At 42.5% G+C, this 23,521-nt stretch overlaps 1 protein-coding gene across 1 annotated transcript in view; it reads right to left on the minus strand.

Annotated features, from left to right (window-relative positions):
* LOC126252628 (juvenile hormone acid O-methyltransferase-like) overlaps positions 1-23,521 on the minus strand; it is a 93,034-nt gene that overhangs the window by 39,237 nt on the left and 30,276 nt on the right. Inside the window, exon 3 of the mRNA XM_049953528.1 lies at positions 1,242-1,392. Coding sequence (XP_049809485.1) covers positions 1,242-1,392 — 151 coding nt within the window. The remainder of the gene's footprint in view (positions 1-1,241; positions 1,393-23,521) is intronic.

The following is a 23,521-nucleotide window of genomic DNA, read 5'->3' on the forward strand; positions in this document are numbered from 1 at the left end:
CATTTCCTATAAAGACGATCTAATATGCAAGTATTTTGGTCACATGCAAGGCAAATCTCAATCAATGAGTGCAAACCTCAGAAGTTACTTAAAATCCATCAAGTTCGTAATTTTACTGCACTAGCAAAGAAATAGTATGAGCAAGATAATTTGGTTATTAACAGCTGAGAGAGAAAGAGGGACTGATTTGCACAGGGGCTCACGTATGTGAGGTCCACAACTGGGTATCTTTATCCACGTGGGCCCATTTTTCCGATCCTAAGACAAAGGAATACTGTGGTCCATTGGAATTTAAATAAACATGCAAGGCTAGAAATTGCTCCAAGTGAAACATAATTCAAAATTAATATATTCTGCAAGAAATGTAAGCTAAGTTTGAGTCGAAAACGTGGTTCAAGCAAGGAGCATGTAGCCACGTCACCTAAATAAGTGCAACACCAGACCAATGTCCGTAAAACACAAAAAGTTAGCTCAGAATGGCGTCCCTTCGACACACTAATCTCTCTCAAACTGTAATCTGCGCTAAGGTCCCTGATTGACTCTGAGGAGGCAAAGTCCTCGTCCTCCGAGAGACATACTATGTGCGGCTACACAGAATTAATGTGGCAAAGAGCTAGGCAGAGTCCTTTTAAAAGTACATTTTGAAAGAAAATAGAAGACTGGCGAGTTGAACGTTTGCACACTTCTGAAACAAGTTGGCACAGATAACTGATGGGTTGCATTGTCGTGGTACAACGGTAAGTACCATCCAGAATCCACACAAAAAGAAACTGGAATGTAAGTTGTGATTATGACTGTGAGCAGCATGTAGTGAGGCGAGTTATGGTAGGCAGACCAAGGTTAATCATGCTTAATTGCAAGATCTACAAAAATTCCGATGTGAAAACCTAATCTAAGGCGGATAGATGACACCAGAAAAAATGCAGGAGTGACGTTATGCGCTAGCAGGCGCAGATTGTGATGTGTGGGTAACCCTAGAGTAGCCCGCCATTCAGCTGTAGGTCTCAGATGGTTGCTGTTAGGAATTCATTTTCAAAAAAAATTAGTTGGAAGTAAACTTTGTGGGTGAGAAAAGCAAGGGCAGGCCAGGAAAGAAAATACTTGATGATCGACTAGCGTTAATGCAATGTCACAGCTATCAAGAAATGAAGAGGAAAGAACAATATAGAGAAGAGTGCATGCAGTGCCAAGGAAAAACGTTTAGAAATAGACTGATCGACACAAGCAGGTGTAGATGGTACCTATAATCTCGTGCTGGTGTGGGGAAGAGAAGGCGAAGTCATTCTCCTCACGACACGTCTTCACTGTGAGGCCGCTCTCAACCAGCAAGCTTCTCAGGTGCTGCACGCGGTCGAGCTGGAGATGATACGGCGACACGAAATTCTTGTAGTCCTGCAAACGTAACGAAACAGGCGTGTTGAAAAAGCGCTGTTTGTAACCGGGCTTTCAGTAAGTCCACGCACTAGTCACGTCTTCGTCATGAAACTGTCTCACTTACAGCTGGTAGAAGTCACGCATCTTCACGTTGTGGCTGGTGGTGGGGGTTTACGAAGGTCAATGAACAATGATTGAGTAATTAATTTGGTTGTCCGTTTTTCTTATGCCCCTCTGAACTGGCGAAATTAAATCTCACCTGTGATTCTTCTGTTGTCCCGGCCGCGGCCTCCGTCAGGCTCCATCACGTCTGGCTTGGTTTTAGTGATTAACTGATCAAGAAAGAGACAACAGGGGAAGCCACAAACCAAGAAAACAAACAGGCAAATCTGATACGATGTTGCACATAGTGTTTGAAGGCAACACGTTAAATGACAGGTAGGCTGTTACACGTGAATAACGGTTACTCCTCGCCGAAAAAGTTAAGAAACTAAGTTAAGAAACTGCGAAGACTCGTCTTGCTGCAGATCAAGACACAATAATAATCAAATACACTATTGGCCATTAAAATTGCTACTCCAAGAAGAAATGCAGATGATAAACGCGTATTCACTGGACAAATATATTATACTAGAACTGACATGTGATTACATTTTCACGCAATTTGGGTGCATAGATCCTGAGAAATCAGTATCCAGAACAACCACCTCTGGCCGTAATAACGGCCTTGATACGCCTGGGCATTGAGCCAAACAGAGCTTGGATGGCGTGTACAGGTACAGCTGCCCATGCAGCTTCAACACGATACCACAGTTCATCAAGAGTAGTGACTGGCGTATTGTGACGAGCCAGTTGCTCCGCCACCATTGACCACACGTTTTCAATTGGTGAGAGATCTGGAGAATGTGCTGGCCAGGGCAGCAGTTGAACATTTTCTGTAGCCAGAAAGGCCCGTACAGGATCTGCAACATGCGGTCGTGCATTATCCTGCTGAAATGTAGGGTTTCGCAGGGATCGAATGAAGGGTAGAGCCACGGGTCGTAACACATCTGAAATGTAACGTCTACTGTTCAAAGTGCCGTCAATGCGAACAAGAGGTGACCGAGAAGTGTAACCAATGGCACCCCATTTCATCAGGCCAAGTGATACGCCAGTATGGCGATGACGAATACACGCTCCCAATGTGCGTTCACCGCGATGTCGCCAAACACGGATGCGACCATCATGATGCTGTAAACAGAACCTGGATTCATCCGAAAAAATGATCTTTTGCCATTCTTGCACCTGGGTTCGTCGTTAAGTACACCATCGCAGGCGCTCCTGTCTGTGATGCAGCGTCAAGGGTAACCGCAGCCATGGTCTCCGAGCTGATAGTCCATGCTGCTGCAAACGTCATCGAACTGTTCGTGCAGATGGTTGTTGTCTTGCAAACGTCCCCATCTCTTGACTCAGGGATCGAGACGTGGCTGCACGATCCGTTGCAGCCATGCGGATAAGATGCGTATCATCTCGACTGCTAGTGATACGAGGCCGTTGGGATCCAGCACGGCGTTCCGTATTACCCTCCTGAACCCACCGATTCCATATTCTACTAACAGTCATTGGATCTCGAGCAACGCGAGCAGCAATGTCGCGATACGATAAACCGCAATCGCGATAGGCTACAATCCGACCTTCATCAAAGTCGGAGACGTGATGGTACGCATTTCTCCTCCTTACACGAGGTATTACAACAACGTTTCACCAGGCAACGCCGGTCAACTGGTGTTTGTGTTTGAGAAATCTGTTGGAAACTTTCCTCATGTCAGCACATTATAGGTGTCGCCACCGGCGCCAGCCTTGTGTGAATGCTGTGAAAAGCTAATCATTTTCATATCACAGCATCTTCTTCCTGTCGGTTAAATTTCGCGTCTGTAGCACGTCATCTTCGTGGTGTAGCAATTGTAATGGCCTGTAGTGTAATACAAATTACAGAGAAAGTATTGAATGTTCCAACTCCTGAATTAAGACAGAGTGGACCGAGAGGTGGCTGAATTACTAATAGTCATGAGAATTGATGAGACCAGCCTGCGCTGGGGTCACTGAAATTGCTTTCAAGGAAACATGATATGATTTCTGCAACAGTCGTTTGGTGTACACGTTATCGTGTCGCGTCGAAATTACTACCGATTAGCACGCAGCCGGCCGCGGTGGTCTAGCGGTTCTAGGCGCTCAGTCAGGAACCGCGCGACTGCTACGGTCGCAGGTTCGAATCCTGCCTCGGGCATGGATGTGTGTGATGACTTTAGGTTAGTTAGGTTTAAGTAGTTCTAAGTTCTAGGGGATTGATGACCTCAGATGTTAAGTCCCATAGTGCTCAGAGCCATTTGAACCATTTTTTTTTATTAGCACGCGGAAACTGTTCACTGACTGTGCTGGACTGTGTCGCGCGATCAATGGCGCTTATGGATGTAAGCAACATGTATATTTGTACATGATGACGGCAATACGATCTCGGACGGTGGTCACGAACTTCCACCTACTAACAAGGTACCGCCTGAGTGCGAGGTTGCAAAAGGCCAACGATATTTACGGCATTCGACGCCACACATATCGTCTACCACGCAACAGCAACAATGGTTGATATTGGAAGCAGGGGGCAGGACTGGAGGTACCCAGTGGAGAGCACAGCATGAGACTATGGAGCTTCGTTGAACTGCTTAATCGACAAGCAACTCACAGCAGTGCTAATGGTGTTGATACAAAGCAGAGCAATGGCAACGATAAACAAAGAATAGCAATGGCAACGATAAACAAAGCAAACGTTGCATTATATCTACAACTACGGTTGCCGAAGTTGACATTTCGTCAGAAAGGAAGCCCAGGAATTTTGCAGAACGAGAAAGAAGTGGCACATGAAATATTAGCGTTTCTGCGTGATCAGTCAGTGGAATGTTTGGTATCGTATATACTCGACAGTGCGTACATGTACATGGGGAGTACAATGATGACGACACGTCCTGAGCAAGTGGAAGTGGTACTGAAACAGCTGTCGAGTCAAGTAATTCATCATCCTTGTCCGACAGGGATCTACAAATACCGTCCGGAGTGAAACGTAGTAAAGGACAATCGTTGTCCAACGAGCAGGTACTAAACATAATTATATGCATGAAAGATCACCCGCAGCATAGTAAAGGAACAATTATGAACAGATTTCGATTAAGTCTGCAGCAACACGATAGTGTAGTGCATAAGAAAAACTACGGGTAGTCAAGAAACGACAAGGCGCACTTGTTACAGAAACTGGTGTTTGTGCATTTCGAGTGTCCTCGACACAATTTACAGGATGTGTATGACAGTGACCTACTACGTTATGCACTTCAAAAAATTGGAAGACATAAGATAACGAAATTCCAAACAAAGCGCCAACTTGACGATGCACGGGAAACTGTGGAATCGGTCCGAAAATTTGTAGATGAGATAAACTTATCATATCGCCCAGTAACGAATTTGTTTTAAACTCCGATCAATTGGGATTTGAAGAGGAAAGTTGTATCAAAGGAACCCTGGAAATTAGAGGTACCATGAGTTGTATCATGATCAAGTAGCCTCATTGCCTTAACGCATTCGCATACAATTATGCCGACTGTTAATCTGGATGGTAAATTGGCTGGAAAATTATTTACTGTGCTGCGAGAAATCTGAGGTGCTCTGCTCCCTACTATTCTTTCTCGTTTGAGTGATCTTGCAAGGACAGTAGGGAATATTTACGCCACAGCAAGCAACAGTGGGAAAATGGACGTAAGAGAACTACAACTATAGTATGAGCAGTACTTTTGGACTATAGCTGGTCAAAATAACTTGCTTTTGCTTGACTCCTGACCTGCGTATAAACATCATGCTCCTTTAGAGCATCTATTCCTCCCGAAAAGTGTGTGGCATAGCAATTCTTACCACCAGGAACCACTCGACAAATTCAGCCTCTGGATGTTTGATTTAACCGTGCATATAAAACATTATCACACTACCTGCAGTTACGCCTTAAAGGATAGCCAGTTTCACGATAACCTCCACGACATACTGTTTTGCATTCGGCTGCATGCCAACAGATTCCGTAATTTCTCATCACTCCGTTACATGCTGTCATTAAGAGTGGATACCTAGCTGAACGTCCTGCACGGTTTGTAACTCCAAGGAATTCGCCTTCGATCTTGATATGAAGATGGTATTTGTTCTTTCGGACATGTCCGAAAGAACAGATACCATCGGTGACTATGCAGCTCTTTTAGAACGAAATGAGAATTAAATCAAGACCCTAAGCTGTCGACAAACGTTGGTATACATCAATGGGGACGGTTGAAAGTGTGTGCCTCGACCGGGACCCGAACCCGGGATCTCTTGCTTACTTGGCAGATGGTCTGTCCATCTGAGCTACCGAGGACACCCCTTGCACGCTCCCCGTGAGACCCACATTCCCAACTTAATGTCCACACACTACATTCGTAGTGCCCCTGCCCATTACACTCATGTCCTTAGGAACAGATACCATTTTCATATAGTTAAGGCTAACCGTCCATTGACCTTCTTATGTGCTGGATGCACATGCATTGCCCGAACTCTTACGAGACTCGGTAAGATTGTTTGCCGCGAGTAATGAGTGTAATGGGCAGGGGCACTACGAATGTAGTGTGTGGACATTAAGTTGGGAATGGGGGTCTCACGGGGAGCGTGCAAGGGACAAATCCCTGCAGTGTCGCACTATCATCTGTGTCCTCCGTGGCTCAGATGGCTATAACGAAAATATATATATATATATATATATATATATATATATATATATATATATATATATATATATATATATATATATATAATGCCGGCACGGTAGCTCAGCATACTCGGTTAGAGGTTTAGCTACCCTCTGTAATAAAAAACTGAGTGAACGGATAAACGAAGAACCTGAACGGGTGTCATCGGACGTCCGCACCGAACAAATTGAACTAACAATATAGAAAAAAAAGAGATAAAAAAAAGATGGATAGAGCGTCTACCATGTAAGCAGGAGATCCCAGGTTCGAATCCCGGTCGGGATACACATTTTTAACTGTCCCCGCTGATGTGTATCAATGCCTGTCGACAGCTTAGGGTCTTGACTTAATTACCATTTCGATCTTGATGGAGCGAATCTTTGAGATCACTGCGGCGCTCCATTGTTTGACCGGTGTTCATGGTGCAAATTAATGGTTTGTTTTGAAGATTTCTTGAATGTCGACGATGTCCATTTTGTGTAGTGTAACACATACATTCCGTGGAAGGTTAATCTCTTCGCCTCTCGGACACTCATTTTGTGTCGCCCTCATGACGCACGAGGTGAGTCACTAGCAGCTAATATTTTTCCTCGCATGATCATTAACACAACTCTTTCAAATGAGCCTTAGTAAAGATTGAACTTGCGACCTCGCACTAAAAGGGTTTCCTTGTAAGAACTGGCTTCGACTGGGGTGTCGAGAGCGCCTCCCGTCATTTTAGTGTTCCAAGACCTACGGCACCGTCCACCTCCGCCGACAAAGAGAGATGCTCCTTGACCAACCTAATAGGAGTGCCTCTCGCGTATTCGTTCAGACCCGTGAAAGCACTCTTGGCGCCCTCACAGTTGGTGCACCTGGAATAGAAGGTCTTCCGCAAAAACGGCGTGTGCCCCTGCCGGCGGCGAGGAAGATCTGAGATTCGAACTAACGACTTCTTTAGCCTTCTAGAAATATGCCATGTTGTACCAATTTTATATTAATTAAACTAGGGGTCAGAAAATTATTATATATTCACCAGCCCGGAGTCATGTTGTTAGGCAAGGCCACGGAGGTACCTAATTGCTGGGGAAAATTCATTTGGTATGATTTGATCGGCAGTTAATTAAATCGACTTGTAATCTACTGGGCCGATCAGCTCGTGACTAATATCAGTCGACTCGTAATCTAAAGACGAAGCTAATGTGGTACCAAAAGTAATGGTTAAATTTTATTAGGGCGCTCTTCCTTTGTCAGAGGGCTTGACTGGTTGCTGCTTTGCCTCCACGTGTTCTGTGGAAGGATATCACAATATATCGGTGCTACAACGTGTCTCATTGATGTGCCTTGGGAGTCTCCACTATGCATCTACACATACATCTACACCTCCGTCTATACCCTGCAAATCACAGTGGAATGCATGGAACAGGGTACCTATCTTTGTGCCACTTATTGGGGCTCCATCCCATTCCGTAATGTATGGAGTGTGTGAAGAATGACTGCTTAAATTACTCTGTGAGCACCGTAGTTTGTCTGATCTTGTACCCGCAGTCCTTACGGGATCGACACGTGCGGGATTGTAGTATACTCCTATATTCCTCACTTTATACTGGCTCTTGAAACACCGACTATCGGCTTCCCAGGATTCTTGACATCTACCTTGAAGCGCGTGCCATTCTGTGTTTTTCAGCACCTCCATCTCGCTGCCCCGTATGTCAAACCAACCATAGACAATACGCGCTGCCCTTACCCGTATACAGTCAGTATACCCTACTAGCCCTATCTGGTATGGGTGCCACACACCTGAGCGATATTCTATGATGGGTCACTCAGTTGTTTTGTAATCCATCTCTACTGTGGATGCTCTGCATATTTTTCTCTATCCTACCAATGATTCCGTAGAAATGTAGGAACACGCGAGGCAATACTGACCCTACGACTTCTCATAACAGATAGGTTAAGCAAAGGCAACCTACGTTTCTAGCATTTCTAGATTTAGAGAAAGCTTTGACAATGTTGACTGGAATACTCTCTTTCAAACTCTAAAGGTGAAGGTGTAAAATAAAGGAAGCGAAAGGCTATTTACAATCTGTTCAGAAACCAGATGGCAATTACTCGTATAAGAGTCGAGGAGTACGAAAGGGAAGCAGTGGTTGAGAAGGGAGTGAGACAGGTTTGTAGCCTATCGCCTGTGTTGTTCAATCTGTATATTGAGCAAGCAATAAAGGAAACAAAAGGAAAATTTGGAGCAGGAATTAAACTCCACGGAGAAAAAATAAAAACTCTGACGTTTGCAGATGACATTGTAATTGAGAAGATGAACGGAATGGATAGTGTCTTGAAAGGACGATATGAAATGAACTTCAACAATATCAAAACGAGAATAATGGAACGTTGTCGAATTAAATCTCGTGATTCCAAGGGAATTAGATTAGGAAATGAGACACTTAAACTAACAGATGATTTTTTTACTATTTGGAACGCAAAATAACTGACGATGGTCGAAGTAGGGAGGACATAAAATGCAGATTGGCAACGTCAAGGAAAGGGTTTCTGAAGAAGACAAAGTTGTTAACATCGAGTATAAATTTTAGTGTCAGGGAGTCCTTTCTGAAAGTGTTTGTGTGTAGTTGTAGCCATATAAGGAAGAGAAACCTAGACGATAAACGCTTTAGACAAGAGGAGAATAGACGCTTTTGAAATGTTGTGCTACAGAAGAATGCTGAAGATTAGATGGGTAGATGACGTAACTAATGAGGAGGTACTGTATAGAATTGGGGAGGATAGAAAGTTTTGGTACAACCTGACTGAAAGAAGGGATCGGTTGGTAGGACACATTCTGAGGCATCAAGCGATCACCTAGTCAGTAGCGGAAAGAGGCATGGGGGGGGGGGGGGGGGGTAAAAATCGTAGAGAGAGAGGAGAGCAAAAGATGAATACAGTAAACAGATTCAGAGGGATGTAGGTTGCAGTGGTTTCTCGGAGACGAAGAGGCTTAGCTGCATCAAACCAGTCTTTGAACTGAAGAACACAACAACAACAACAGCAACAGCAACACCAATGAACAGAAGTCTGGTACCGGCATTACCTACGAGCGGGAGTCTCTGATCGTTCTATATCATGTCTCCCCGTATTGCTATATTTAGGAGTTTTCATGAATTAAATGATTTTAATTACTACTTACTGGTATAGTTAGCGTATACATTTTCCTCCTAATTTTGTGGAGTACACAGTTATAGGTTTGACTACACTTGAAGCAAGTTTCCAATCTTTGGACCACTTTGAAATCTCATAGAGATGTAATATTTGTACAGCTCCTTTTAGGTAGTGTTTCATTACAGATAACAACGTAATTTACGAAATATCTGAGGTTACTATTGATATAGAACGCCATGTTACTAACATTAAGCAGATGAAGTGATATCGGACGTTCCCCAAGGAAATGTTGTAGGTCCAACACTATTCCTAATGTTCCTAAACGATTTAGGAGACAATCTGAGCAGCTGTCTTAGATCATTTACTGTCCAGAAAAGTCATCAGGAGAGCAAAAGCAACAAGAAAAGTATTTAGGAAAGATATCTGTAAGGTGCGGAAAGTGGCAATTAACTCTAAGTACTGAAAAGTGTGGGGTTATCCACATGAGTACTGAAAGGCACCAGCCAAAGTTCGGTTACACGATAAATCTCACAAACTTAAAGGCCGTCAATTAAACTATCGATGTCAATTACGAACAACTTAAATTGGAACGATCATTTAGATAATGTCGTAGGAAAGATGGACCAAAGAGGGCGTTTTGTTGGCAGAACGCTTAGAAGACGTATCAAATCTACTAAAGAGACAACGCTTCTCCTTCCTTTTCTGTAGTATTTCTGCGAGATATGCGATCCTTGCCGATAAAATTGACAGATGACATCGAAAAACTTCAAAGAAGGGCAGCTCGTTTCGTGTTATCGTAAAACAGGGGAGAGTGTGTTACAGATATGATACGCGAATTGGGGTGGCAATCATTAAAACAAAGGCTTTTTTCCTTCTGCCGAGATACTGTAACGGAATTTCGGTCTCCAACATTCTCCTTCAACTGTAAAAATATTTTTTTTTCATCCAGTACATAGGGAGAAATTATCATCGTAAAAAGTAAGAGAAAACAGAACTCGCACGGAAAGAATTAACTGTTCTTTTCACCAGCGTGCTGTTTGAGAGTTTAACGGTAGACAAATTCTGTGAAAGTGGTTCGATGAACCCTGTGCCAGGCACTTAATGGAGGATTGTAGAGTAGTAATGTAGATGTAGATGAACAACAAGAGTCCCAACACAAATTCCTGGAGCACGCCTGAAGTTGTCTCTACATCTGTGGATGATTTCCTATTCAAGACAGCACGTTGTGTCCTCCCTGTCCATGAAATATCCAATCCAGTCACGAATTTCTTTTGGTACTCCATATAACAGTAATATCGTTAATGAACGTAACTGTGGTACTGAGTCAAATACTTCTGCGAGATCAAGAAATTTTGCATGCGCCTGTCTCCCTTGATCAGTGGCTTTCCAGACGTCTTCTGAGAAAATCACGAGTTGTGTTTCACATTGTAGACTTTTCACAATCCATGCTGGTTGACATGGGGAATACCTGATTACGTTTCAGCTCAGAATATGTCAAATGGATGTCAAGTATATTAGACGGTAGTTTAGTGGATCACTCCTGTTACCCTTCCTGTAGACAGGCGGGACATGCGTTTCGTTCCAATCACTAAGCGTTGTTTTTCGTTATTGAGATCTACTGTATATCATGACTAAAAGAGAAGCTAACTAGCCGCAAATTCCTTACAGAATTTAATGGGTTTCTTATCAAAATCAGAAGCTTTTTCAGTTGTTTCTCAACGCCACTGAAACATACATCGATATCACTCATTTTTGATTGGAATTAAACTGAAGCATTGCTCCTGGATTTTCCTTTGCAAAGAAATTTTTGAAAGCGGAGTTCAGCCTTCCTGCTTTTGCTTTGTTACACTCAATTTCAGTTCCTGTGTGCCACTGAGAATCTTTACATATGAATGTGACTGGAATTTCTTTTGTTTTCCAAGATATCTTTCGATAAAATTCTACTATGTTCGTCATTGAAGGCTTCAGAGATTGCTCTTTTCTAACAGTCGAACGTGTTGCAACTAACATTTCTGTATCTACAGTTCTACACTTTGTTTTACACCTATTGTGTATTAGTCCGTTTCTTCAGAAGTTTCTTTACAGAGACTGTGTGTCATGGACGGTTCCTCCCATAACGAAGTGTACTGCTAGGTACATGTGTATCCAGTGTTTGGTCAAGTATTCTTCTAAACTTCAGTTGCAGTTCCTCTTTATGGTCCTACCCACAACTAAATGTTTCAAGTTTCTCACTGGGATGTGACACAGCTCCTTTTTTATCTAGTTTACTGAACAGGTGAATCTTCATGTTTGTTTTAGCTGTTTTCTGTACTTTGTAATCTTTATTCTAACAGCCGCCTCACGGTCACTGACATCAGTTTCAACATGGACATCCTGAGCCTGATTAAGTTTATTTCATGCCGTTAACTCAAACACATTTCCCCCATGAGGGGGCTCCAGAACTATCTGCTCTAGCTAGTTTTCGAAGAAAGAATACAGTAATTGTTTCACAAAACTGTGATGCCAGATAACTGTCGGACGACTAAAGCCTTCTTTGGTGATGACAGTACGATTGTGGAACGTACGTCTTGACGAAGTGAGTTTTCTCACAAGTTTTCGGTTACATCTGGGACATATCTTGGCGTTAACTGTGAATCTGTCGATTTGTAGCGCACCTCCTAATTCGCGTCGACAAATGCGATGTGATTCCATGTTTTTACCGCTCTAATAGGCTTTTTAATTGTCCGTGCATTGTGTAGGCAATCGGGTAACGGCGTTAAAGAGTTAGAATGCAAACGCACATGCAACATCCCAGTCGATCGTAGAAAACCGGTGGGGGACGTCTGCAAGCGCAGTAAAAACTTGAATGTACGGATACACAACGGTGGAAATCTCAGAACGTGTCAAAACAGTAATTTAGAATTCGGTTCTGTTGACAGCCTCGTGTGGCAGGTGGTCCGTAATGAAGTAACAACACAAATCTGCCACTTTTCTCAAGCACGGTAATTGCGACATGAGAGAAATTCCGTCCAATGCTGTAAATATTCTTTTTTACACTTGGAACTAATTGAAACACGGTTAGATGAGTCTGAAACACGCAGAGAAAGTTTAACTAAGATCGAGAAGTACCGTGTGAAAAAAACTCAAACTATTACCTATTAGGCGACTGTGTTTTAAGTGTTCACAAATGCGTATTTACGCACGTAGTATCCTATGACTGCAATATCAAAAAGTCATAATACGGTTAAGTCGACTTATACAAATAGCTAAATGTAACAATTTGAAGGGATATGAAATGGAATGACCATGCAGGCTCAGTCACAGCTAAACCAGGACACAAAATTCGGTTCATTGGCCCGATACTGGAAAAACGCAGTCAGGCGACAAGGCAGGTTGCTCACAAGTAGAGTAGCACTCTACCAAAACTGCGATTCGATAGTTTTGGTAGAGCACATAAATGACGTAATTAATGTTAGCATTACCGGTAGTATTGGTAGCACTAGTAGCGTAGAAACGTAAATGTACGTGTAAGAGAGGAACTGGGAGCCGAAGATTTCTCTTTGTCTTTTTGTTTGTTGGCTAATTGTTTTGCACATAATCAGAACCGCATAAAATCAGTGTTAGTCCATTCTGTATCTTATATCCTCACAGGATATAAATTGCAATTTATAAATAATAAAATGAAATTGATCACATAACTTTTGCGTTTTTATGTAACCAAGCAAATACGTTTGACGCAAATACAGTTTAAATGCACAAACAAACAAAATGTATATAATTATTGTTGACATTTTGTACTTAATAGAATGTTTAGCATTACGATCAAAGGCAAGAGTTTCCTGTTATTATTGATAAATGCGGAAGTTCATAATGGGTAACAGAAACATGTTTTATATAAACTCGACGAAAAACATTACAAATAAAGCCTCTATTAAACATTGGCAATTTTCATTTGGCTATAAATACTGTTTGTTTGTAAGTAACAGACGGTAGGATAACTATGTAGAACAAAAATGTTCTCTGCGTTATATAGCCCTTTATATATCCTCAATCAGTTTCTAGCCCCCCCCCCCCCCCCCCCCCACTCCTTTAAACTATTGACCTTGCCGTTGGTTGGGAGGTTTGCGTGCCTCAGCGATACAGATAGCTGTACCGTAGGTGCAACCACAACGGAGGGGTATCTGTTGAGAAACCAGACAAACGTGTGGTTCCTGAAGAGGGGCAGCAGCCTTTTCAGTAGTTGCAGGGGCAACGGTCTGGATGATTGACTGATCTGGTCTTGCAACATCAACCAAAAGGCCTTGCTGTGCTGGTACTGCGAACGGCTGAAAGCAAGGGGAAACTACAGCCGTAATTTTTCCCGAGAGCATGAAACTTAACTTTATGGTTAAATGATGATGGCATCCTCTTGGGTAAAATATTCCGGAAGTAAAATAGTCCCCCATTCGGATCTCCGAGCGGGCGTTCTACGGATCGGAGAGTGGAATGTCAGATCCCTTAATCGTGCAGGTAGATTAGAAAATTTAAAAAGGGGAATACAAAGAAAAGGACGTCTGGTCAGGTGAATACAGTTTTATAAACGCAAAATGAAATAGGGGTGATGCAGGAGTGGGTTTAAAATTGAATAAGGAACTAGGAACGCCGCTAAGCTACCATGAAGAACATACTGAACGCATTATCATATCCAAAATAAATACCAAGCCCACGCCTATCACAGTATTACAAGTTTATATGGCAACTAACTCTGCAGATGATGGAGAGACTGAAGAAATGTATGATGTGATAAAAGAAGTTATTCAGATAGTTGAAGGAGTCGAAAATGTAATTGTGATGGGGGATTGGAGTTCGATAGTAGGAAAAGGAAGAGAGGGAAAAATAATAGGTGAATATGGACTCCGGAAAAGGAATGAAAGAAGAAGCCGCCTGGTAGAGTTTTGCACAGAGCATAATTTAATCACTGCTAACGCTTGGTTTAAGAATCATAAAAGAAGACAATACGTGGAAGAGGTCAGGAGATACCGAAAGATTTCAGATTCATTATACGATGGTAAGACAGAGATTTCGAAATCAGATTTTAAATTGTACGACATTTCCAGGAGCAGACGCGGACTCTGACCACAATTCATTGGTAATGAACTGTAGATTAGAACTGAATAAATTGGAAAACGCAGGAAGTTAAGGAGGTTGTACCTGGATAAGTTGAAAGAACGAGAGATTGCTGAGGGTTTCAGAGGGGGCGTTAACAATGGTTGACTAGAACAGGGAAAAAGAATGCAGTAAAGGATGAGCGGCTAGCTTTAAGAGATGAAATAGCGAAAAAAAAAAAACAAGGCCCAGTAGAAACCCTTGAATAGGACAAGAGGTAATGAATTTAACTGATGAAAGAAGAAAATATAAAAATGCAGCAAATGGAGCAGACGAAAGGGAATACAAACGTTTAAAACTGAGATTGACAGGAAGCGCAAAGTGGCTAAGCAGGACTGACTAGAGGGCAAATGTAAAGATTTAGAAGTATGTATCTCTAAACGAAAGAGAGATACTGGTTACAGAAAAATTAAAGAGACATTTGCGGAAAAGAGAAGCAGCTACATGGACATCAAAAGGTCGGATGGGAAACCGGTCCAAAGCAAAGAAGGGAAAGCTGGAAGTTGGAACTATATATAGAGGGTCTGTACAAGGGAGATGAACTTGATGGTAATATTATAGAAAGGAAAGTGGACGTAGATGAAGATGAGATGAGAGACGACACTGCGAGAAGAACTTGACAGAGCACTGAAAGACCTAAGTCGAAACAAGGCCCCGGGAGTAGACAATTTTCCGTCAGTACTATCGATAGTCTTGTGAGATCCAGCCGTGACAAAACTCTTCCAGGTGAAATGCAAGATGTAAGATGCAGGCGAAATACCCTCAGGCTTTAAGAATAGCTAATAATTCCAATTCGGAGGAAAGCAGTAGCTGACAAGTCTGAAAATTACCGAACTATCAGTTTGATAAGACACGGCTGCAAAATACTGACAGGAAGTTTTTACAGAAGAAATCTGGTAGAAGCCGACCTCTGGGAAGAACAGTTTGGATTCCGAGAAAGATAGGGACACATGAGGCAATACTGACCTTACTACTTATCTTAGAAGACAGGTTAAGGAAAGACAAACCTACGTTTACAGTATTTGTTGACTTAGATAAAGCTTTTGACAATGTTGACTAGAATACTCGCTTTCAAATTCTGAAGGTAGCAGGAGTAAAATACAGGGAGCGAAAGGCTATTTACAACTTGTACAGAAATCAGACGGCAGTTATAAGAGTCGAGGGGCATGAAAGAGAAGCAGTGGTTGGGAAGGGAGTGAGACAGGGTTGTCGCCTATCCACGATGTTATTCAATCTGTATATTGAGCAAGCACTAAAGGAAACAAAAGAAAAATTCGGAGTAGGAATTAAAGTTCAGTGAAAATAAATAAAAAGTTTCAGATTTGCCGATGACGTAATTTTATCAGGGACAGCAAAGGACTTGGAAGAACAGTTAAACGGAATGGACAGTGTCTTGAAAGAAAGATATAAGATGAACATCTACAAAAGCAAAACAAGGATAATTAAATGTAGCCGAATTAAATCAGATGATGCTAAGGGAATCAGATTAGGAAACGAGACACTTAAAGTGGTAGATGAGTTTTGTTATTTGGGCAGCAAAATAACTGATGATGGCTGAAGTAGAGAGGATATAAAATGTAGATTGGCAATGGAGAGAAAAACATTTCTGATGAACAGAAGTCTGTTAAGATCGAGTATGGATTTAAGTTTTAGGAAGTCTTCCTGAAGGTATTTGTCTGGAGTGTAGCTATGAATGGAAGTAAAATATGGACGATAAACAGTTTAGGCAAGAAGAGAATAGAAGCTTTCGAAATGTGGTGCTACAGAAGAATGTTGAAGATTACGTGGGTAATCACATAACTAAGGAGGAGGCAAGAAATTTTTGGCAACTCGGCTCTTGCAGCATCCGGAATTGTCTGGATAATGCTTTTTCGAAAGTCCGATGGTATTTCACCAGTCTCATACATTCTACACACCAACGTGAATAATCATTGTTTTGCCACTTCCGCCAATGATTTTAGATATTCTTACGGAACGTTATCTATCCTTCTGCCTCTCTAATATTGGATCCACTATCTTTTACCTATCGGCTCCTTTTTCTTCTTGTATCACGCCACCCCTCAAAGAGGTCTTCAATGTACTCTCTCCACCTATCTGTTCTATCTTCTGAAAACTGTAGAATTCCCAGTGCACTCTGAATGTTACCGACCTTGCTTTTAATTTCACCAGTGGTTGTTTCGACTTTTCTGTATGCTGAGTCAGTCCTTTCGACAGTCATTTCCTTCTAGATTTCTTCAAGCTATGGGGGACATTGACCTGGGCTTCCATTGAACCTGTGGCACAGTAATCGGAGACACAGTAATCGGAGGCACAGTGACCGGTATGGACTACGTGAACGCCCGCATCTCGTGGTCGTGCGGTAGCGTTCTCGCTTCCCACGCCCGGGTTCCCGGGTTCGATTCCCGGCGGGGTCAGGGATTTTCTCTGCCTCGTGATGGCTGGGTGTTGTGTGCTGTCCTTAGGTTAGTTAGGTTTAAGTAGTTCTAAGTTCTAGGGGACTTATGACCACAGCAGTTGAGTCCCATAGTGCTCAGAGCCATTTGAACCATTTGAAATACGTGAACATCATTAGGGACCACCTGACCGCTTCATGATTTATTCTTCCCGTTGCCGATGGCATCTTCCAACAGGATAATTATCCATATCAAAAAGATAAATTGTGTTACAGTGGTTTGAGGAGACCGTTAGTGAATATGTTTCGTCTAATACAGGGCCGGCCAGAAATTCTGCACGCGTGCGATGCTCCTGCACATGTGCAACTTCCGGGTCACAGCGTGCACGCCGCAGCCGTCAGTGTTCGTGTAGTGCATGTTTCTACGCACAGATGTCGCTTTATCCACTTGCTGGGATACTCTGTACCGGCGCATTCTAGTGCTCTTTCCACAGCTTGCAAGCCAACCATGGGAAGGTATTTCGCATATTAAACATTTAAAATACTGTCACAGTCTACTCCTTGAGGCGTCTACTTTTATGTTAACAGTTTAACCCAGTAAGACAAGTAATACAGTTAACAACCGCGGGTTTTTATTAAGGCAGCTTGACTGACGGCACGTAAATACGCGTAATGTTTTTGATCTAGTTCAAAATGGCTCTGAGCACTATGGGACTCAACTGCTGAGGTCATAAGTCCCCTAGAACTTAGAACTACTTAAACCTAACTAACCTAAGGACAACACACACATCCATGCCCGAGGCAGGATTCGAACCTGCGACCGTAGCGGTCGCGCGGTTCCAGACTGTAGCGCCAGAACCGCTCGGCCACCAGCGGCCGGCTTTGATCTAGTATTTAAGAAGGAGCGCACTTAGCGACTTCCAACGAACCTTAGTCATGATTTCAAATAACATTAAACCAATGCAATCACACCCACATAATTTCTGTCTCGCTGACCTCTGAACAGAATGACAACCGCAGACCTCTCGATGATCACCTGTACCATTATTGCTATATCTTTCATCAGTTCCGTCTGAAATCTGCGTAATAACAGACAATTAGATGAATGTTATGTTTTATCGACTTCAACTGAGCGTAGCCCTTCACACATTTAAAAAAAGACCCTAAATGTATGTATACAACAATCGGTTTAATGACCAATTTTCCTGATAATAATGTAACATGGAGCAGAATGAGGCAATAATTCACAGTTAGTAAACACTAATTTTTAATTATGAAAGGAATAAATCCAAACACGTTTATCACTGATCATGCGAAATGATATAGTTAATGTCGGGCACAAAAGCGCGGCTCATTGACAAACGCAAGAAATTGCGGGAGATTTTCATCACTGATGCTTGATTGAAACGACCGAGAGCATAGAACTGCCGTCCTTTGCTTTTTCACAGTACCTGCCATTTCTCAATTCTTCTCTGTTAAGGTTACGGTCACCAGGGGTAAACGAGACTGGGTATGTTGCACTCTTGCTTGTACCACATAAAAAGGGAAGAGGAGCCGACGCCGTTCATTTAGGACACATGTCTAATAACAGATATCGCTCTCGCTCGCTGTCGCACACGTGCGCACATGTGCAGCACTTCTGCACGTCTGCACACTGTGCAGCGTTTGGCCGGCCCTGGTCTAATACGAGGCTGGGGGAAAATGTTTACTGCTGCTACGTACTGACGGAGTCACCGGCTAGGAGGTAATTATTGAAATCGAGGGAAGTATCGAAACCGTTCTAGCCAATAAACAGTATTCATTAGACAATTGACGGGTAATCTTTGTAGTCAAATTTAGTGTGCTCTACGCCGACATCATGGCAAATATGAACAAATATGCAGGGGAATATGGAAGAGAAAGACTCATGTGGGTTCGGGAAGAGCAGTAGTAAGAAAAACAATGGTGTGTCATTGCAAAGATAGCCACCCTGGCCTTGATGTGATGGAACTGCAAGCGACTGAAAGCAAGGGAAAGATACAGCTCTTATTCCTCTCGAAGGCATGCCGCTCATTCGTACGCTCATTCGTAGGCTTATATAACCGGACTATCAGCTTAACAAGTCATGGTTGTCAAATACTGACCCGTATTATTTGCAGAAGAATGGAAAAGCTGTTAGAAGCCGACATCGGGGAAGGTCAGTTTTGGTTCCGCAGAAATGTAGGAACAAGCGAGGCAATACTGAAGTTATATCTTATCTTAGAAGACAGACTAAAGAAAGGCAAACTTAAATTTATAGCATTTGTAGATTTAGAGAGAGCATTTGAAATGTTGAAGGTAACACGGATAAAATATAGGAAGACAACCAGATGGCAGTTACAAGAGTCAAGGGAAATGAAAGAAAAGCAGCAATTTAGAAGGGAAGGAGGTAGGGTTGTAGCCTATCCACGGTGTTAGGCAATCTGTACGTTCACCAAGCAGTAAAGGAAACCATAGAATTTTTTTTAGAATGAATTAGAGTTTAGGGAGAAGCAATAAAAGCTTCCAGGTTTGCCGAACGCATTGTAATACTGGAAGACACAGTAAAGGACTTGGAAGAGGAGTTGAATGGAATGGCAAGTGTCTTGAATGGAGGATATAACATGTGTATCAACAAAAGTTAAATAAGAGAAATGAAATGTAGTTGAACTAAATCAGATCATAATGTGGGGATCAGACCAGGTTATGAGACACGAAAAGAAATAGATGAGTACACTAAAAGAAACAGATGAGTTTTGGTATTTGGACGATATAGAGAGGATAAAAAATGTAAACTGTCTACAGCAAGAGGAGCATTTATGAAAAAAGAGGCATTTGTTAACATCACGTATAAATTTAAGTTTCAGGAAGTCTTTTCTGAAAGTACGAGGATGATTTGATAAGTCTAGTAAAAAAAAAACTGTTTGTTTCGTAAACAGCTCATATTAGTTCTCGACTTACTCTCCTTTCAGGGATATACACTTACTCTGTTGACCCTCCACATTTTTCATCCCATCGGAAAAAAAGGTTCTGTTAAACTCTGTAAAATGCTTTTCTACTACAACTATCGCTTCCTCATTTGATGACAACTTCTTCCCAGTAAGCCAAAGTTTCATGGTAGGGAACAGGAAGAAGTCATTTTAGGCTAAGTCAGCAGAGTAGGATGGATGAGTAACCAATTCAAAGCCAATTTCATGCATTTTCGCCATTGTTATCGCTGATGTGTGAGATGGTGCATTATCCTGGCGAAAGAGTACTTTTTTGCGTGCCAAACTTGATCTTCTTTTCAGCTAATGCAAATTTCAAACGTTCCAACAATGAAGCACAACAGGGTCAAGTCACCGTTCTGCCTTTTTGCAAGTAATCCATGAGGATTAGTCCTTGGGAATCCCAAAAAACATTGGCCATCACCTTACCAGCTTACGAAATGGTCTTTTCCTTCTTCGGCATCCTTTCACCAGACTTGTCCATTCTTTTGACTGCCGTTTTGACCCTGGTGTGTAATGATGGATCCATGTATCATCAACAGTCACATATCGACGCAGAATATCTTGCACATTGCGACCAAACATCGAAAGACATTGTATTGAAATGTTGTGGCTAACGCGCTTTTCGTCGACTGCCAGTAATCGCGGAATCCACCTCTCACGCAGCTTCTTCGTAGCCAGTTTTCCATGCAGGATGTTACGCACTAGCTCATTTGAGATGCCTACAGTCTCAGCAGTCTCACGAATTTATATTCGGCCGTCTTGCATTACCATCTCATGCATTTTGTCAACGGCTTCCCTTGTGGTGACCTGGATTAGACTTCCGGTCCGCGCTTCTTCTTCGGTGCTTGTCCGACCACGTTTAAATTCATTAATCCAAAAGTAAATGGCCTTCAATAAACTTCATCCAGTTGTGTTTTGATTCGTTCAGTAGTCGAATCCTATAAATTAAAATGTTTCATAACAGCATGAAACTCGGTTTTCTCCATTTTCAATTGCAGTCGACTCACTGACAAAGCCAGATGGCTGTCTGTACATTGTACGTCGTACATTGTTGTAATTCTTTACACGATCCTTGGAATAATCAAGCTTACCAGCCATGAAAGCGAAACAGAAATGTTCCATTCCTTCATGGAAACGTAACAGACTTATCAAACCAACCTCTTATTTTTTGTACGTCCGTCCTCGTGATTGGAGGTTTTGTGGACTTTGGCCGTTCACTTATGTAATAAAATGGAACACGTACAGCCGTACTTACGATGTTATTTATTGTATGGCTACCAGTTTCGGTGTTTCAGTGCATCATCTTCAGGCAGTAACTGACACTGAGGGGGTTAGCTCCAAGTGCGAGAATTATCGCACAATCATCTTAATGGGAGCCGGAGGTGGTCAAATCGAAAAAATTACGATTTTTTTTTGCTACCGAAAATTAATTGGAACATTCCTCTTTAATGTAAACTTTGAATTATTGTTCTACTCGCCCTAGAAGTGGAGTTATTACCATTTTCCCCCACGCCTGGAGAGGAAATGGGCGGCCGCTGAATGCATCTACATCTACATTTATACTCCGAAAGCCACCCAACGGTGTGTGGCGGAGGGCACTTTACGTGCCACTGTCATTACCTCCCTTTCCTGTTCCAGTCGCGTATGGTTCGCGGGAAGAACGACTGTCTGAAAGCCTGCGTGCGCTCTCTAATCTTCCTAATTTTACATTCGTGATCTCCTCGGGAGGTATAAGTAGCGGGAAGCAATATATTCGATACCTCTTCCAGAAACGCACCCTCTCGAAACCTGGCGAGCAAGCTACACCGCGATGCAGAGCGCCTCTCTTGCAGAGTCTGCCACTTGAGTTTATTAAACATCTCCGTAATGCTATCACGGTTACCAAATAACCCTGTGACGAAACGCGCCGCTCTTCTTTGACTCTTCTCTACCTCCTCCGTCAACCCGATCTGGTACGGATCCCACACTGTTGAGCAATACTCAAGTATAGGTCGAACGAGTGTTTTGTAAGCCACCTCCTTTGCTGATGGACTACATTTTCTAAGCACTCTCCCAATGAATCTCAACCTGGTACCCGCCTTACCAACAATTAATTTTATATGATCATTCCACTTCAAATCGTTCCGCACGCATACTCCCAGATATTTTACAGAAGTAACTGCTACCAGTGTTTGTTCCGCTATCATATAATCATACAATAAAGGATCCTTCTTTCTATGTATTCGCAATACATTACATTTGTCTATGTTAAGGGACAGTTGCCACTCCCTGCACCAAGTGCCTATCCGCTGCAGATCTTCCTGCATTTCGCTACAATTTTCTAATGCTGCAACTTCTCTGTATACTACAGCATCATCCGCGAAAAGCCGCATGGAACTTCCGACACTATCTACTAGGTCATTTATATATATTGTGAAAAGCAATGGTCCCATAACACTCCCCTGTGGCACGCCAGAGGTTACTTTAACGTCTGTAGACGTCTCTCCATTGATAACAACATGCTGTGTTCTGTTTGCTAAAAACTCTTCAATCCAGCCACACAGCTGGTCTGATATTCCGTAGGCTCTTACTTCGTTTATCAGGCGACAGTGCGGAACTGTATCGAACGCCTTCCGGAAGTCAAGAAAAATAGCATCTACCTGGGAGCCTGTATCTAATATTTTCTGGGTCTCATGAACGAATAAAGCGAGTTGGGTCTCACACGATCGCTGTTTCAGGAATCCATGTTGATTCGTACATAGTAGATTCTGGGTTTCCAATAACGACATGATACTCGAGCAAAAAACATGTTCTAAAATTCTACAACAGATCGACGTCAGAGATATAGGTCTATAGGTTTGCGCATCTGCTCGACGACCCTTCTTGAAGACTGGGACTACCTGTGCTCTTTTCCAATCATTTGGAACCCTCCGTTCCTCTAGAGACTTGCGGTACACGGCTGTTAGAAGGGGGGCAAGTTCTTTCGCGTACTCTGTGTAGAATCGAATTGGTATCCCGTCAGGTCCAGTGGACTTTCCTCTGTTGAGTGATTCCAGTTGCTTTTCTATTCCTTGGACACTTATTTCGATGTCAGCCATTTTTTCGTTTGTGCGAGGATTTAGAGAAGGAACTGCAGTGCGGTCTTCTTCTGTGAAACAGCTTTGGAAAAAGGTGTTTAGTATTTCAGCTTTACGCGTGTCATCCTCTGTTTCAATGCCATCATCATCCCGGAGTGTCTGGATATGCTGTTTCGAGCCACTTACTGATTTAACGTAAGACCAGAACTTCCTAGGATTTTCTGTCAAGTCGGTACATAGAATTTTACTTTCGAATTCACTGAACGCTTCACGCATAGCCCTCCTTACACTAACTTTGACATCGTTTAGCTTCTGTTTGTCTGAGAGGTTTTGGCTGCGTTTAAACTTGGAGTGAAGCTCTCTTTGCTTTCGCAGTAGTTTCCTAACTTTGTTGTTGTACCACGGTGGGTTTTTCCCGTCCCTCACAGTTTTACTCGGCACGTACCTGTCTAAAACGCATTTTACGATTGCCTTGAACTTTTTCCATAAACACTCAACATTGTCAGTGTCGGAACAGAAATTTTCGTTTTGATCTGTTAGGTAGTCTGAAATCTGCCTTCTATTACTCTTGCTAAACAGATAAACCTTCCTTCCTTTTTTATATTCCTATTAACTTCCATATTCAGGGATGCTGCAACGGCCTTATGATCACTGATTCCCTGTTCTGCA

Source organism: Schistocerca nitens, chromosome 4 (assembly GCF_023898315.1).
Source record: "Schistocerca nitens isolate TAMUIC-IGC-003100 chromosome 4, iqSchNite1.1, whole genome shotgun sequence".
NCBI classification, from domain to species: domain Eukaryota; kingdom Metazoa; phylum Arthropoda; class Insecta; order Orthoptera; family Acrididae; genus Schistocerca; species Schistocerca nitens.